Source organism: Lissotriton vulgaris, chromosome 10, assembly GCF_964263255.1.
Source record: "Lissotriton vulgaris chromosome 10, aLisVul1.2, whole genome shotgun sequence".
Lineage (NCBI taxonomy): Eukaryota > Metazoa > Chordata > Amphibia > Caudata > Salamandridae > Lissotriton > Lissotriton vulgaris.
In genome coordinates this window covers 1,004,403,725-1,004,423,010 of record NC_141698.1, presented here as the reverse complement: position 1 = coordinate 1,004,423,010, position 19,286 = coordinate 1,004,403,725, and the positions used below count along the sequence as shown (strand labels likewise).

General features: G+C 45.0%; 1 protein-coding gene across 8 annotated transcripts in view; it reads left to right on the top strand.

Moving 5' to 3' along the window:
* The window catches only part of LOC147689140 (diacylglycerol kinase delta-like), a 676,657-nt gene that overhangs the window by 320,803 nt on the left and 336,568 nt on the right, over positions 1-19,286 (top strand). For 2 of the 8 annotated variants that reach the window (XM_086942033.1, XM_086942030.1), the window contains exon 1: positions 5,633-5,770. The exons of 4 other annotated variants lie outside the window; for them this stretch is intronic. In XM_086942033.1, the coding sequence (XP_086798159.1) occupies positions 5,663-5,770 (108 nt within the window). In that variant the 5' untranslated portion in view covers positions 5,633-5,662. Of the gene's footprint in view, positions 1-5,626; positions 5,771-19,286 lie in introns of those variants that run through there. 2 more of the 8 variants (XM_086942031.1, XM_086942027.1) reach the window with 2 other exon arrangements.

Here is a 19,286-nt window from a genome sequence, read left to right as displayed (position 1 = left end):
TGATTGGGAAGGGTAATGAGCAGGAGAAGTTGAACAGAACACAACAAACTACATCCATTTTATAATAATTGCTTACTACATTAAAATGTGGCTTAACTATTTATAGCATTATTTACATTTCTAAATGACCTAGGTAACTAGTTTCAGGTGCAACCTCATTAGTTCATCAGTTCATCATCGGACCCCGCCGCTATTAAGCTCTTGGAGGCGATGACGCCGCTGGGCCTGACCCCACATCTACAGGGTCCGACCCACGAGAAGGGGCACACCCTAGACCAGGTTTTCTCGACCTCTCCGTTGGTAGTGAAAGAGATTCTCCCGGTCCTGTGGTCGGATCATTGGCTTGCCAAATTTGTAATCAGTGGCAAGGTTAGGGCGTTGAACCCTGTCCCACAGCAGAGGGGACGAGCCTGTAGGGCATTTAGCAGGGTGACCCCTGAGATGCTAGCCCAGGCTGCTGTGACTCACCCTTGCCCTCTGTCTGGCGAGTTAGAAAGCGACTTGGAGGCCCTGCAAAAGTGGCTGACGGAGAGGCTGAATGACCTGGCCCCTGTTCTGCCCCCCCGCCCGACATCTAAGCGGGTCTCGGCCCCTTGGTTTACCTCGGCTCTGTGGGCTACGCGGCAGCAGTGCAAGGTAGCCGAAAGGGCCTGGCGGGCACATTACGACAGCAAGGACAGGTCTGCCTATAAGGCTGCGGTTAAAGCTTACCACCGCGACATCCGCCTCGAAAAGAAAGCCTATTTCGCGGGGAGAATCGAAGCAGCTTCGAACTCCAGTAAGGAGATTTTTACTATCGTTCGAGAATTCATCTCACCCCGGACCACCGTCTTGGAAGATGGCCCTGTAGAATCCTGGGCAGCAGATCTGGCGTGCTTTTTTACAGGCAAGATCAAACTCATCCAGGACTCCTTTCCTTCGAGTGGACCGGTCACGCTGCCGGTGCCAGAGGCGGGTATGCCCCCCCCAGTCATGCAGGGCGCCATATTGGCGGAGTTTCCATCTCTGCCAGCCTCCGCCTCCCTTGCGCTCATGGGCAATTTAAAATCTGGGTCTCCGCTTGACCCCTGCCCAGCTAAGCTTCTGGGTAAATTGGCGGAGGTGGTTAATCCGCTGGCTCACCCTCTTCTCAACCTTTCGTTGAGTTCGGGAGAGGTGCCGCCATCTTGGAAGCAGGCAATGGTCATCCCGTTGCTTAAAAAGCCGGGACTTGACCCGAAAGCCCCAGCCAATTACAGGCCTATCTCGCTGCTGCCGGCTTTTGTAAAAATCTTGGAAAAGCACGTTCAGTCGGTGCTCACCAATTTTTTGGAGTCTCATGAGATCTTGCACGACTCCCAGTCAGGCTTCCGCTCAAACCGCAGCACCGAGACCGCGCTCCTTGAGGTTTCGGAAACCATCAAAGGGGTGCTGGATTCCGGGGGCAAAGTCATGCTGGTGTTGTTGGACCTGTCGGCGGCCTTCGACACCGTCCCCCATGAGGGCCTGCTCGCAAGACTCTTTGAGATTGGCCTGCGGGGGACGGTGCTCAAATGGTTTTCTTCCTTCTTGGCCGGCCGCCGGCAAACGTTCTGGACATCATCTGACACCGCTGTAATGCCGCCTTTGGGAGTCGGGGTCCCTCAGGGCTCTATTTTGAGCCCGACCCTCTTTAATATCTATATGACCCCTTTGGCGGCGGTGGCGGAGTCTTTTGGTGCCCGGATCGTGTCGTATGCCGACGACACTCAGCTCCTCTTCTCATGTGAGAGGGGGGCTGACTTTGACGGGGAGAGTATCCAGAATTGCCTTGGGGCTGTGTTCGCATGGTTCCAACTGCACAGCCTCAAGTGCAATTCCGATAAATCGGAGGTTCTCTTCTTCGGGTGCGATTCGGAGCCCTGCTGGCAGGCCTGGTGGCCCATCGACATGTTCCCTCCGTCCGGCTCTTCTCCCATGGCTAAAAACCTGGGGGTTAAGATGGACAAGGGGCTGACGTTGAAAGCCCAGATTCTGGGGGTAACCGGCACCTGTTTCGGCCTGCTAAAAATGTTGCGGAAGTTTCTGCCTCTCCTGTCCGAGGATCACAGGAGGCTGACGGTGCAGGCCCTGATAGGCTCCAGGTTGGATTATGCCAACAGTCTGTACCTGGGCCTGCCAGAGTATTTGCTGCAGAGGCTTCAAGTGGCACAGAACGCGGCGGCCAGGGCCATCTTTGGCCTAAGTAGACGCACCAGCGCCTCGGGGTTGTTGGCGACGCTACACTGGCTACCCATCCGCAAACGGATTGCCTTTAAGGCTCTGACCTTGGCCTATAAAGCTCTCCATGAGGTGGGAGCCAAACATCTTCAAAAGAGACTCACTTTCTACCATCCTACTCGCGCGTTGAGGTCGGAATCTTTACTTCTTGCGGCTGTTCCGCGTGTGAAGAGGGCTCGCCTAGGCGGCCGCTCCTTCAGTCTGCTGGCCCCACAGATGTGGAATTCCTTACCGCTCCCTTTGCGGGGGGCGACTACTCTTCTTGATTTTAGGAAAGGCCTCAAAACCTGGCTGTTTTCTCAATAGGTTTGCCTGTAGCTCTGTTTCTTTTGTGGACTTTTGAACTGTTTTTATCTGTGTTGTGTTATTTTGAAACCTGTTTCACCTTACCTAAAGCGCCGGGATTCTCTTTTTGAGTAACCGTTGCGCTATACAAAAAAATAAATAACATAACATAACATAACAGTTATGACTCTATGCATCATGAAAACTGAAATTATCCAAAAATAATTTTCTCACAATATTTGCCCATTTTGCAAATAACAACGCTAAAACACCCATGTCTTCACCACAGCGTCCCTAGAGTGTCTGCCCACTTCAGGACAAAGATCTGTCCTTCTTCATGTAGAGATGTTTACTTGACCTCTCTTCTCCATTGGGTCATCTGATATCCAAGTTTTATGGTGCAGACAAACCATAACCACAAACTAGATAAAAGCAAGATTTTCAGTGTTAATGCATTTCACCTTAAACATTGAAACACTTACATGTTATTATGTTTTAGAAGTTAGTGTTTGACACAAAGCTTGTAATCTTCTGTGTTCCTGGTTTTGTTATCAACAGCACATTGGATGTGATTACTGAGTGAACATACCCAGTGTACATTTTGTGTGACATGGGTGTCTAGTTTTGTATTGCATTCTTTAAGTAATCTATTGTTTTGTGCTATATACAATGGTCCTTCTTGGTAATGTAAATCTATTTATTTCTGAGGTTGTGTTAAAAGGTTGCACTTTTATGCAAAATAAAAATACTGATTAGACATACTTAATTGTGACTGTGATAGTTTACCTAATCTCAACTTTCATAGCACCTAATTTGAGGAATGCCTTGACTCCTCAACCAAGCTACAGTGGAGAACCATGGCAGCTTTGGTTGAAAACTTAACATCTCAAACTAGGGGGCCAAATATGATGGCGGGCGGACCTAAGTCCGCCCGCCATTGTGCGGTGCTAAGGACTGCCTGCCAAGCATGCTGTGGTCCCACCACTGCAATTACAATGGCGGGGGAATCCCGGGTATTGCACATTGCGGACAGTACTGCTGGCTGCAGCACTGTTCGCAATGTGAAATTTACACAAAGTGCATTTCCCTGCACAACGTGGCAGGTACCATGTGGTGCCTGCCACTTTGTGCATGGAAATGCAGGGGGGTACCATAGGTACCCCTCAGTGCACAAACACCCTCCCCCCACACAGAGGGGGGCTTGTAACGGGCCCCCAAATCCATTCTCCGCCAGCCTGTCCTTGGTGGTTCCCCCGCCATGTAAAGGCTGGCTGAGGCCGGCATTGGGATCTGGCGGACGGTGCCTGCTAGGCACTGCCACCATTCACACCCATTTGTCCGCTCAGCCAGGCAATCGTGATGATTGCCTGTGGCGGAAGGGTGGCGGGCAGTCTTTGCGCCCGCCACACTTGCGGAATGATTCCCCCGCCATCCTGATGTGGCGGGGGAAATTGCCAGTCAGATGGCGGAGGACTCGCCACAGCGCGGTTGGTGGTGGCGGACCCTCCGCAATCCTAATGAGCCCCTATATACCCAGTGACCTAGCTTGGGGGACCACTTAAGTCCCAAACCTTTGCGAGGTTATTCCTGCATCTAAAAGGATCAGGAAAACTGGACAAGGGAGCAAATCGTCATTTTTGTCCCTTTTTCCTGCTTAGGCCTGAAAGAATGATTACATAAGGCTTCATTGAGAACTTGGAGGGTGCTAAAAATCCTCCAATATCTTGAGGAAACTCTAAATACAGATTTTAATTAGGCCATGAAGAAAATGCAATTACCCTGGAGTAATTGAAGGAATTTTAGTGATTTTGTGTTACTTTTTTGATGCAAAATCACCTAAAATTATACAATTTAGCCAGGTTGCTTAATTATGAGTAATTAGGCACAAAAGTCCTACCACAGGAGCACAGACATAATTAATTTAGAGAGCACAAGCAGGTGCTGGCTGCTGCTGTTAATTTTCTGTCGCATTTAAAGCTATTTTCTTAGTGCAAAATGCATCTGCTGGTATATTTTTGCACTGAATGCATAATCTCACATAATTTTGCTGTCATTTCATGTGTTTACCACCATGTGGAGGATTTACCGCAGGTCACGCTCGACAATCATCTTCCATCTCCCAACAGTTGAGTAATCTACGGTGTACTCAGTGGAGCATAATTTTGAGCGCCCTGTGCCGCCGGAGCATCCCTTTTTGTGGCGATCCGGTGGCACAAATGACAAAATCATATCTATGAGGCTACGCAAAGCCACTATGTGTGGCATTGTATGGACTTATATATATGGAGTAAGAAGGCATTCCATGAGTGTTGCGATGGGGGTTCCAACACAACACCCATTGATGTTGGCGCTGCCCCGGATTTACAAGAGCATGTACACCTGGGGAAGTGCCAAATCGTTACACCTCCCAAGATGAGGCGTAACGAGGAGAAATATTTTTATTTCTCCTCATATTTTTCTGCAGTGCACATAGAAAGAGGAAAACACATCTGAAGATTGTTTTTGTGCAGGAAGGTGCCCCTTTCTGCCCAAAGCATGCCCCCTTGCACCATGGTGCAACGGTGCCCGCGTCAGCGCTAGGCTTCTGAAACGGCACCTGCGCAGGGGGAAAGGAATAGAATGCACTGTATTGCTCAAGTACGGTGCATCCCTGCCCTTTCACTTTGGCTTAGGGCAACACAGCAAAGCAACTTGCTGCCAACATCCCGTAAATGAGGGCCTGTGTTTTTTTAAATGGAGAAACAGAGACACACGCCCAGATGAAAAAAAAGCACTTTTTGAACGAGGACATGCACACAAAAACCCCGATGCGCTTCGGGCACTCTTGACTGACAGCTCCTTTCAAGCCCGCGTGGGACACTCGTCTCAGGTTAGCGCGAGCCTTCCGGTTAGGCTGGTTCTTCCACTTATTTCTCTTTCTACATTACCCTAAAGATCTATTTTTAAGCAGCTCCCCGCCCTGGCAGCCGGAGACTTCCCCCTGCCTCACTTCCGTATTTACCTGCCTGGTGGGATGGCCCAGGCTGCGGCAGGTGCGCCTCATTTGCATGCGCCCGCTGATTGGCTGGAAGGATGCCTGGTCCTCCCTCTGCTTGAATGGGCTGAGAGGATACAGGAATGTCCTCGGCGAGGAGGAGAGATGCCGGCGGAGCGGTGCTTGCCGCGAGACCCTGGGAGCATGAGACTGCGGGATGGCCGACGCAAGATGTTCCAGAGGATTGCCATTGAGACGTTCGTCGATATCCAGGTTTGAATAGAGACACGCCCCTCTTAGCATTGGCCCTAGACAGCTCTGTGCCTCGTGGTTTTGGAAGTCAAAGGTGTTTCCTTGTCTGCCCGTTCTTATCTGCCTCTGTTCTCCCTTCCTTCATTCGCACTCTGCAAACATCTGCTTTCCTACACCACCCCTCCGCGTGTTCCTGCAGTCAGCCAGCAGGTCTCGGGGCTACCTGCCACTGCTTCTCTTTTAGTGAGTACTTCCACAGCCATCGTTTCACACGTATGAACCTGTCACAGGAACGTGTTGTGCATTCCCGGCCCAGTGAATGACTCACGCGTGCATTTATGTTTCATCACTTACAGGAATAATGTTTAATTTAAGTGCATCCCTAGCACTTAGAAAGACACCTAACCCAGTATCCCTGACATGGAGAAGAGCCCATACATGTATATCACACGTATATCGCATGTACACCACTGACATAGTGAATGTGTTATAACTGCTCTTTGGAATGACTCAAACCTGTGCATCCCTAATACTCAGAAAGACTCCTAACCCTATATCACTGACATGGAGAAGAGCCTATACATGTATATCACATGTACATCACTGACATAGCGGGTGTGTTATAACTGCTCTTTGGAATGACTCAGACCTGTGCATCACTAATACTCAGAAAGACTCCTAACCCAGCATCCCTGACGCAGAGAAGAGCCAATACATGTATATGACATGTAAATCGCATGTACATCACTGACGTAAAGAAGGTGTTACAACTGCTCTTCAGAATGACTCAGACTTGTTCATCACTTACCTCGGTGGTTCTTAACCTTTTCTCCGTGAACCTCCGGAGGTTCAGGACTCCTAATCTGGGGGGGGGGGGGGCGTAGGTGGGGGGAGGGGTGGAGGGGGTCGGTGACTGTTTGGAAAATTAAATAATATTAGCAGGTTAATATCAAACTATGCACATAAAAAAAGGAACATATATAATTGAACATTTGAAAACGTGTTGTAAATGTAAAGGAAATGGACAAAGGAGGCACAAAAGCAGGTCGGTGTCCTCGGCATGGTTTGTGGGAGCAGCACAAGTGTAGCAGTTAATAGAATGGAGGATGAGTAGTCACTGTGTCATACATGTGCATCGCTGACATGCTGCATGACTCATATGTGTGCATTGCTGACATAGGCTCCGGTTCATACATTTGCATGTCCGACGCAGTAGATGTCTCATAGCTGTGCATCACTGACCTGAACTTATGCAGTTAATGTTTCACACATGTGTGTCACTAACTTGCTGAAGGATTCAGACTAGTGCCTTAGTGACACTGAGAGTGTCATATAGCTGGGCATCACTAACATGGCGAAAGACTCCTTCTCGTGCATTTCTTACATAGTTAATGTGTCATACATGTGCATCGCTGACATGCTGAATGACTCATATTTGTGCATTGCTGACATAGGCTCCAGTTCATACATTTGCATGACCGACGCAGTAGATGTCTCATAGCTGTGCATCACTGACCTGAACTTATGCAGTTAATGTTTCACACATGTGTGTCACTAACTTGCTGAAGGATTCAGACTGGTGCCTTAGTGACACTGAGAGTGTCATATAGCTGGGCATCACTAACATGGTGAAAGACTGCTTCTCGTGCATTTCTTACATAGTTAATGTGTCATACACGTGCATCGCTGACATGCTGAATGACTCATACTTGTGAATTAATGACTGTGAGTGTCATATAGCTGGGCATCACTAACATGGTGAATGATTCCTTCTCGTGCATTTATTACATAGTTAATGTGTCATACATGTGCATCGCTGACATGCTGAATGACTCATACTTGTGAATTAATGACTGTGAGTGTCATATAGCTGGGCATCACTAAAATGGTGAATGACTCCTTCTCGTGCATTACTTACATAGTTAATGTTTCATACATGTTGATCGCTGACATGCTGAATGACTCATACATGTGCATCGCTGACATAGGGTCCAGTTCATACATGTGCATCACCGACACAGTAAATGTCTCACAGTTGTGCATCACTGACCTGATAAAAAAAACACATACTTGTGCATCACTTATGCGGTTAATGTTTCACACATGTGTGTCACTAACATGCTGAAGGATTCAGACTAGTGCCTTAGTGACACTGAGAGTGTCATATAGCTGGGCATCACTAACATGGTGAATGGCTCCTTCTCGTGCATTACTTATATAGTTTATGTTTCATACACGTGCATCGCTGACAGGCTGAATGACTCACACTTGTGCACCACTGGCATAGTGAATGTCTCAGACTAGTGCATCACTGGCATAGGGATTATCTCACACTTGTGCATCACTGACAGAGTGAATCTCTTAGAGTGGTGCATCACTGGCATGTTGAATGTCTCAGACTAGTGCATCACTGGCATGTTGAATTCAGACTAGTGCATCACTGGCATGTTGAATGTCCCAGACTAGCGCATCACTGGCATGTTGAATGTCTCAGACTAGCGCATCACTGGCATGTTGAATGTCCCAGACTAGCGCATCACCGGCATGTTGAATGTCTCAGACTAGCGCCTCACTGGCATGTTGAATGTCTCAGACTAGCGCCTCACTGGCATGTTGAATGTCCCAGACTAGCGCATCACTGGCATGTTGAATGTCTCAGACTAGCTCATCACTGGCATGTGGACTGTTTCGTGTACATGCATCACTGACACTCTGAATGACTCTTACTTGTTCATGTGTAGGACGGGGAATGTGTTTTACCTGTCATCGCTGACACAGTATACGTCTCACAGTTGTGCATCAATGACACAGTGAATGTCTTAGTGCTCTATATCATTGACATGCATCAGTGACATGTTGAATGGCTCACTGGTATCACTAACATAGTTAATGTGTCATACATGTGAAACACTGTCATGATTTATACCAGGTAAAGGACCTTTACTTTTGTACTACCGACACAGTTAATGTCGTATTGTTGTTCAACAGTGACATATTAAATTATTCATTCTTGTGCACTTACATATCAATCTAGTATAACTGGACTCCACTACTTACCTAGTAAAGGTTGCATGGCTGTCCCTATCTTACATAGTGCAACTCTCAATGCACTAGTTACTAACAGGTGTCTGATACCTGTGCACCACTGACATAGCCAATGTCATAACATTTTCCACCACTCACAGAGTTAACATATGATAGCTGTGCCCGCCTGACGTAATCAACATTTATATCTGTGACCACTATAGTCAATGGTTCGAACACAAGCACCACATACACAACATTCCAGACCAGCACACAGTCAGTGTCACATTTTTGTGCATCATTTAGATGGTCAAAGTTTGATCTACTTTCACCAGTTGCAGAGTCAGCTGTATACCAGTGCACCTCTTAAACCAATAATGTTTGAGACCCCTGCACCACTTACCGTAAAGTCCCCAACACATGCACCACTGACACAGTGACTCATTAATAGGCACTACTTTAACAGTCACTGTTTTTAGTTATGAACATCAGTTGCAGTAGCGGCTTGTGGAGGGAGTGCTGGCAAGCGGTGGGGCAGGGGAGGAGCAGTGTGGAGGTAGTAAACTACGGAATACGGCCGAACAGAGGTAAGTAAATTAGTAATTAAATAACATTAATTTCGTTGCACGCACTGCATCTCATTTGGCAATGCAGCTCACACAATGAAATTCGTTTTATTTTACTAATTGTTTACTTACCTCTGTTCGGCCGAATTCCGTAGTTTACTACCCCCCACCCTGCTCCTCCCCCACCCAGCCCCACCACCCCGCAGCACTCCATCCACGAGCCGCTACTGATCAGTTGGACAACAGATAAAGAGGTCAAAGCAGCCCCCTTTGCGGCATCTTGCTTCTGTCCCTCGCGTGAAACACTCAGATGCACAATTTCAGTTTCACCTGTATTGAACACAATCTAGGTATTCTCAGAACTCGGTTGCCTAACTCGTAGTCATAGCTAAACCCTCACAGTTTCACACAAACGAGCCAGTGTCTCCAACAGGAATAGCGAGATAGTGTTTGTCCTACACTAGTGTATTTTAAGTTCGACGTTTACCTGTATGACTACATTACAAACTTTTCTTGCAGCTGCCATGCTGATTTATAATAATGTGTGAACCTCTTTTATCTGAATCTTAAGGGCATTTGGGGCCAGACCATTACTTAGCTGCTGCCATACATCCCTTGTAATGGGTGCACCATCGGCAAACCTGAATTTTTAGTCATGACGCTGTGCATGCTGGGATTTCATTACAAGACCGGAGGCTACCATTATGCAATAATCCTTTATTGCTGCCCCAACATGCAGCCCTTTAAAGAATATCAATACACCACAAAGCAAAAAGAATGTTCAGAATACATAAATATCCATAGCATGCAGATATCCGCTTTTTTTATTCGCTGCTCCAGACAGGTACCTCCTTTTATGTGCTTTCTCAAATGAGTCTTTATTATGTGCTTTCGTGATTGAGTGCTTTATTCTTACATTTTATGAGGGCTTTATTTTTACTTTTATTGCTGGTTATGTTGTTTGCCGTTCTTTCATGCCCTTACAATTTACGGTCAGGCCAGGTAAGGTTAGTTTCCTTTCTATTTTATTAACAAGAACTGTTGTCGTAAACTTTTGAAGTAAACTGAGCCCTTTACTGCTTCAGCGTTTGTGCCTGCTACAGCAATGCAGTCGTAACCGCTACGTAGGCCTCCTTCCATCGTGTTTCCTGAGTGCAGTTACAGGCGCAGCATTGTCACGGGAAGGCTTACCTCCAGTTGGCTGCCTTTTTAGGGCTCGACCTCTGCCAATGCGCTTGCGCATTGCAGAGATGTCGAGACATATTGGGGCTTAATGAGAGCTTAACCAAACTGGCGATTTGATGCTGTGCCCGTGAAAAAAGCGTGTGCACGCATCAAAGCCACCAGCCTCCCTCCCACAAGCTTCCCCCAGCGTGCGCTCTGGCATTTCTCCTCCCCTAATTATTCACTGCCCACGACCGGCCGGCACATCAAAGGCTGCTGCTCCCCGTGCGTCTCGTCACCCTTACTCTCCCCAATTCTTCCCTTCTTGCCTCTCCCCGCCCCCCATCCCCACCACAGCAATGGGACTCAAACCGAAGATCTAGCTTCTTTTTTAAGTCTGTTTTTTTCTTATAAGTAAATGAAACACGAAGTGGGCTTTAGGGTGCAGGCATGCCGAGAGCGCCACCTCCACGCTGTTCCCTTACAATGAGCCAATTAACAAGTGTTACAAGTAAACAGACCAGCGGAGCCAGGAGAGCAATAACTAAACATTACTCCTCCTTTAATCCTGCATCCTTTCGGCTGGGCGCACGACACGCTCTCTCTCTGTTGCCACACGCATGACACTTAGTAGGCAGGCCACACCCTCCTCCCTATGCTCGCTCGAGTTGCAGGCAGCCCACCCCCTCCCTGTCCATGTGGTCGCTCGACTTTACTTTTAGCTTCGCCGCGCGTTCTCACTGGCTCCTATCTGACCACGTATTCCACCTTTTACATTTACTTCCATGGCCCATAATTTATGGACAAATAGTCTTTCTTATGTTTTGCTATGCTAGCATTTTGCAGGTGCTTTACATTTGTTTACTTACAATACGTTTTTTAAAAAGTTGTAATTTACGCAACAAGAATAGTTTCTACTTGTTTATGTAAACATGCTCACATACACAGTCACCTTTAACAAATCAGTTTCTCAACAAACATCACTCTGGGGCAACACTCTTTTTTTTTTTAACACATTTTATTATTGAAGTTTTATATCAAGTTCAAATAATAAAGAAAATGCATATATTTACATCGAAACAATTTAAAATCAGATTACATAATACAGCTTCCAAAATTACTCAAAAAAAGATTTCCAAATTTTATCAAATTTCCTTACCCCCCCAATTCGCTTAGCATAACAAAATTCGCTCTTTCTGACATTTCTCATTTTCTGAAACCAAATATTAAACAGAGGAGCTTGAGTTGATTTCCAATTCTGCAGAACCAAAGACCTCGCAACTGCCATCACAATAAATAATAATTTAACCGACTGTCCACACAATTCGAGTTCACTGTCATATCCATAAAGTATCAACTTAACATTATAATCAGTCTGAATTGCACAAAACCTTTGTAAGTATTCGAATATCTCAGTCCAAAAAGGAACGATTTTAGTACAGTGAGCTGTAATGTGGGACCAATTAGCAGGGCTAAGTTGCTTACATCTAAAACAGACAGCACTAACGTTCGTATACATTTTTGAGATGACAGCGGGAGTTCGATAAAGAAGCCATTTAGTAAAAAAAATCATTCTCCTCCAATTAGATCCACGGAGAACACTGAAATTCAATTTATTCATACAGTTCCAAGTATTCATAGTAAGAACATGATTTTCCTGTTCTTGCCATTTTTTAATGCATCTTACGCTAAGGTCCAGATCAGTATATTGAGCTAAATATCGTTTCCAAGCTCCTAGTTTCTTATTCTGAGAAATGAGAAATAAATCATCCCACAACTGACAAGGAGAATCAATCATTCTTACTTCCGCTTGCCCTAGAACTTTAAAAATCGAAACATATGAATTAAGTAACATAAACTTCCCTGGGATTAATTGTTGCATTTCTCCTGGTGACAACCAAGTCCCTTCTCTTATAAAGTCAAATAAAGTGGTGAACCCAACTTGCTCCCATTGACAGACAATATCTGATCCGATATTAATTCTCATAAAAATGAGAGCATTCCTTAAAGGAGTTCTAGAATTAAACTGCGGAAGGGAATATTTTTTTAGAAGAGCATCTCGTCGTTTAAAAAACCAATACATTATCTTATATCGAGTCAGTTTGGGTGATTTAGGAATGTGCAAAGGAACAGGGGTTTGAGCCTCTTGGCTAATTTTGTCCCAAAAAAAATTAATAAATAGACTTGGATTGTGATTTTCTGATTTAAATCGTTCTAAATAGTGAGCAAAACATGCACTATAGTAATCTCTAAGATTAGGAAGAGATAGGCCTCCCAGTTCAGTATCTACATAAAGTATCTTAATTGCTATCCTGGGACGTTTTTTAGCCCATATGAAATTCGAAAATAGGGTTTCTACTTTGGAAAAAAAACTACCGGGTAGAAAACATGGGACTGCTGAAAATAAAAAATTGAATAGTGGTAAAACAGACATCTTTATCAGTGCCACCCGTCCCATAATAGAAAGTGGTAGTGAGCCCCATCTAGTAAATAAAGATTGGACTTTTCGAACAAGTGGGTCAAAATTCAACGTATATAACTCAGAAACCAAGGTAGAAAACATAACCCCTAAGTATCGTTTTGGTCTTGGATTGATACAGCCAGCTAAATCCGCGTGTAAAACTACCACCCCTCCTCCACAAACTAAAATTTCAGGGGTTTTTTTGTTAATTCGGTATCATCCTAGCGCCTCAAATTCTTCAAAGAGCTGCAAAACAGCGGTTTGAGAATGGATATCCGTCTTGATTATCAACATGATGTCATCAGCATAGAGTTTAATTTTTGCCATCCATGTAATAGGTGGAGGGATATTTACAGATTCGCGGATAGCAATGGCTAGCGGTTCAATAAAAAAAGCAAAAAGGATAGGGGATAAAGGGCAACCCTGTCTGGTGCCCCTTTCAACCGACACTGCGCCCACCATAACAGAATTTATAATTATATTTGCTCTGGCACCCGTGTACAAATTTTGAATTAAACTAATAATTTGTGCAGGAATACCAAAGTATTTTAAAATAACAAATAAAGTTGACCAAACTACTAAATCAAAAGCCTTCTCCGCATCTAATAATAAAATTAAGGCCGGGACTTTTTTAACTTGAAAATAATCTAACGCTTCTGTAAGAAAATGAGTATTAGTTGCTAATTGCCGACCTGCAACAAAACCATTCTGATCTGGATGGATAAGATCTGTTGCAATTGAATTAAAACGTATTGCTAATAATTTCGTTAGGATCTTATAGTCGGTATTGAGTAGTGTAATAGGTCGGTATGAGTTAGGGTCTTTTGGATCTTTACCTTTTTTAGGAAAACTAACAACGGTCCCCTCCCCAAAAGAATCTGGAACTTGGCCACCCATTAACATATAGTTGAATAATTGCAATAATAAATCAGAGAGCGGAGAAAATAAACTCTTAAAAAATTCGGCCGGGAAACCATCCGGGCCACACGCTTTACCAATTGGTAAGTTTTTAACCACTAGTTCTACTTCCGATTTAGTAAATAACCGTTGCATGGAATCACTATCTATCTGAGCTAGGGAGGGCATATTATGCTTGGTTAAAAAAATGTTAAGCCTAGAGTGATCTATAATTTGCTGCTGACTGTATATCTGTTTATAGTGAGACAGCATAATGGTTCCAATAGCGTCCGTCTGTGAAACTTCAGTTTGAGTAACAGGACATTTTAAAGAATGGATTAATTTAGCAGCAGCTTGCTCTTTTGCTTGCCAGGCAAGGAGCTTCCCGGAAAAATTACTCTCCTCATAAACCCTCTGAGAGTTAATTAAGAATTGCTGTTCACTCTGAGAAAAAAGGAGCGTATTTAGCTCCCGTTTAACCTGATTTAATTCTTTTTGCACATCACTCGAAGGGTTCACTTGACGCCGAAGAGTAAGTGAGTGGATTTTTTGATAAAGTAAGGTTTTAGTCTGTTTAAGAATATGCCATTCTTCTGCATCCTTACTAATTATGATCCCACGAATAAATGCTTTTAGTGAATCCCAAACAATATGAAGTGGAGCTGTCTGTAGATTGCGAGCTATAAACTCAGAGATTTCTAATTCTAAAAAAGAAACCCAATTACTATCCTGTAAATGCATTTTATTAAATATCCATCTTTTTAATGATTTCATCTCTTCACCTACTTCAAATTCAATTAGCAGCATTGCGTGGTCTGAAAAACCATTATGAAAACATTTTTGATAGGAAAATGTTAATAACCTTGAAGCTAGAAAAAAATCTAATCGCGATGATGATTTATGTCTCCCAGACCAACACGTGAATTCTCTTTTCAGTGGAAATTTAAGACGCCACGGGTCACAGAGATCCAGTAAAGCTATATTTTGCATAATGGATCTTCTTGATTTTGGTTTCGATTGTTTTCTTGGCCTACTGGTGGAATCTAATTTTAAATCTATAAGGATATTAAAATCCCCACCTATCACTATGTCCCCCCTAACTAACAATAAGGATTGAAATAACTCATCATAAATTGGGGCACGATCTTCCACTGGGGCGTAGAAACTAACAAATGTAATTGGTCTTTTCCTGCCTTTTATTAGGCACGTAACCCAGCACCACCGTCCAGTCCCCCCATCTTCATACTGTACAATTTCTGCGTCTAAATTCTGATTAAGAAAGATAGCAACCCCACTTTTAGACTCTTGAGCACATGAAAAACCTCTATAACCCGACCAAGTTTTAAACATAGAAAAAGAATTAATTTTAGCCGCAGCTATATGGGTCTCTTGGAGCAATACGACAGCTGGTCGTTCTGACTTGACCCAGTGCTCAATTGCACGCATTTTTTTTTTATTATTCAGCCCATTAACGTTAAAAGAGATCACTCTAAGCCCCCCGATAGACATATATATAATTCAATGATAACTCCAAAAAACATGCATTTTTCCAACTTATTTTTTCCATCAAAATCCAACAAAAACTTCAATTTTTTTTCTTTTTTTTCCCCACCCCCCACCCCACAACCCTTCTCAGGTGCTCCCCTCCAGCACCAAGTCCTGTGGCCTTGTCCATCACCTTCACCCCACGCTGGCCACCTGACACTCACCCCTTTCATGAAGGCGCCTTGTTGTTGCGCCTCTAACTCTGTGACCTCCCTGTTCCTCCCCTACCCTCCCCCTCGCCTTTACATTAACCCTGCAGTTGATTAAGCATCTCGCGTGCCTCATCAACGTCCGTAAACAAATAGAATTTGCCTTTTATCAAGACTTTTAGCTTTGCCTGTTGTGCCATTGATGCTTGGACACCTTTTTCTTTAAATAATTGTAAAATTTTTACAAAGTCTTTTCTCCGTCTTGCTGCGGCCGCTGACATATCGGAGAAAATCCGGCATTTTGTAGTAGGATTTGCATGGAATTGTCTCTGCTTAAAGGCTTGCGATAGAATTGATTCTTTGACCCTTACATCAGCAAAGTTGACGATAATTGTCCGAGGAAAGGAAGAATTAAGAAATGGACGAGCTGGAACTCGATGAGCACGAGTAATTGTTAAATCTCCCTTAAAGTCCGGGATTACCTCTCGCATAAAGAAGGAAGAAATCCATTGCACCATATCGGATCCTTCGATATTTTCTGGCACACCTACCACTCGAAGGTTTGACCTTCTATTATAATTCTCCAACTCATCCAGTTTGATTTCAAAAGCCTTGGAGGATTTAGAGATAGAAGATACCTCTTTTTGGATCGTGGTCATATTATCCTCCAGCCCTGAAATTCTAGATTCGGACTCTTGAAATCTATTTGTGAAAGAAGTCATTGAGTCTTCAATTTTATCCAAACGATTACTGATTACTTCAAGCTCTGCCTTTTGAAATTGCTTCATTTCTCTTATTTCTCCTAGAATCATATTTAACATGTCTTTCACCGAGAACTGCGAGTCATCAGTAATCTTAGTGTCCATCTTCAATATCGGACTCTGAGTCACTTCATATGCTATCGCATCATCCCTTAAATCTTCCTTTAAATCTGATCTAGATTGTGACTTGATTGACAATCCAGCAGAAGGGACAGTCGTGGTTGAGGCTCCATTTTTATTCAAGGAAACAGTTTTTGCATCTGTGGATGAAGAGTCTATTGAATTGACCACATTACTAACAGATGTCGCAAAGTCTTTTGAATTGAGCGTGGTTGGGGTTGGAGCCTCTGTTAGAAATGCCCCAATCTCAACTGTATTCGTATTAGCAATAATACCTTGTCCTTTGCCCTTTCGCTCAAATAACGGAAATTGTTTAGAAACTTTAGAGACTTTAGGGGTAGAAATTACCAAAGCATCTTTAGAAGTAGAAATCACCAGGGCATCTTTGGAAACCAGCGGATCACATAAAAATATAGATTTCGCCTCTTGCACCATTCCTGGCTTAACCGCTGAGCTTAAAAGGGCTGTGTCTGCCCTGACCACAGGTAACTCTGAAACCTCCATCAGCTCTTTCCCCTGCTTCCCTTCACTGGTAGCACAGGTACCGAGATCTTGCTGTTGAGCCTGTGTTATATTCACACTTAGAAGATTATTTTCACCTTCTCCAGAGCTCTCCGAATTTTCAGCTGAAGTGTTCTCCCTCTCTGCCGCTGATCCTGCCAGTTTAGCTTTCTCAGATTTCAATTGTTGACGCTTTTTTATCGCCCTGGTCCTAGCCGTCAATTGTTTGCCCATAATCAGATTACAAGGCGAAGTACTCTCACCTCAAAGTCAGTAATCTCCAGTCTTTTAATTGAGCAAACTCGTAGTCCTAATAGCCTGAGAGAACCTGAGCGTCAAAAATTATAAGGCAATATATCTCGATATCTCCTGCTATCGGCAGAGCCCACTTATTTATTGCCTTGACCCAGCACTGCTTTCACCAGAACAATAGAAAAAGCAAAATTTTTCCAAAAAAAAAAAAAAAAAAAGGGGTCCAGTAAACTCTAGGGCGCTAAGAATGCTGGGACCTGTAGTTTTATCTTCTTCGCCACGTTTTTATTATCAGCAGCGAGTAAATCCACAGTCTTATCAATCTTTTACCAGCAGTAAATAAACCACAGTCTTATCTGTCTTCACCCCTTATTTCCAAGTTTTCAAATTTTCAAATTCTTACCCAGTGTGCCTCTTAAAGAACATTTGAACGTGCTGCCAAACTAGAAAGCATTCTTCAAGGGTCCTGCCAAAAAAGTCAAGCACAGTATGTTCCAGATCAGACCAGGCTTCACGCTTTCTTCTTAAAGTCGCCGTTAATTTCACAACTTTAGAGTGATATGCTGTGATACACGATGCACTGCAAGCACTTCTGCAGCCTCCGGTAGTTAAAGAAGATATGCCCTCCGTGAAACAAACAGCACACGCCTCCCAGGTGGCTCCACAGCAAACGTGAACCAAGGGGATTAAAGGTCCATGACCTTAACTGTTCTCTGGCAGCAGCATCTGTATTAACCGCGTGATGACAGTGGACTCAGGACATCAGAAATCCCAGCGCGCAGCTTGCTCACCGCTCAGGCAGATTTCCCCATTAGCCAGAGAGAACGCCAAATGCCGAAGCACCTCGACGCCATCACCTCAATCAAGCAGGGGGGAGGAGCGAGGAACAGGAAGCCCAGGTGCTACGTGGAGGCGTGGAACTCCACCGTAGCTCTCTCTGGGGCAACACTCATGGCCAACACCACATTACTTAGGCACACCCTAACCTCACTCATGGACACCGGCACACTACTTAGGGACACCCCCACGCATCAATAAGGGACACCACCACATCACTCAGAGACACCAACACATCACTCAGGGACACCAACACATCACTCATGGACAACCACACACATCACTCAGGTATATCCCCACACAGCCCTCAGGTATATCCCCACACAGCACTCAGGGACATCCCCACACAGCACTCGGGGACTCCACACACAGCACTCGGGGACATCCACACACAGCACTCGGGGACCTTCACCACACATCACTCAGGGACACCACCACATCACTCAGGGACACCGCCACATCACTCAGAGACACCACCACATCACTCAGGGACACCAACACATCACATCACTCATGGACAACCACACACATCACTCAGGGATATCCCCACACAGCACTCGGGGACATCCGCACACAGCACTCAGGGACACCACCACATCACTCAGAGACACCACCACATCACTCAGACGCACCACCACACATCACTCAAACACACCACCACATCTCTCAGGGACACCACCACATCACTCAGGGACACCACCACATCACTCTGGGACACCACCACATCACTCTGGGACACCACCACATCACTCAGAGACAACAACACATCACTCATGGGCAACCACACACATCACTCAGGAATATCCCTGCACAGCACTCAGGGACATCCACACACAGCACTCCGGGACATCCACACACAGCACTCAGGGACACTACCACATCACTCAGGGACACTACCACATCACTCAGGGACACAACCACATCACTCAGGGACACCACTACACCACTAAGGGACACCACTCAGGGACACCACCACACCACTCAGGTACACCACTACACCAATCAGGGACAACACTGCATCACTCTGGGGCACCACCACATCACTCATGGGCACCACCACATCACTCAGGGATACCAACACATCACTCATGGACAACCACACACATCATTCAGGGATATCTCCACACAACACTCAGGGACACCACCACATCACTCTGGGACACCAACACATCACTCAGGGACACCAACACACCACTCATGGACAACCACACACATCACTCAGGGATATCCCCGCACAGCACTCAGGGACATCCACACACA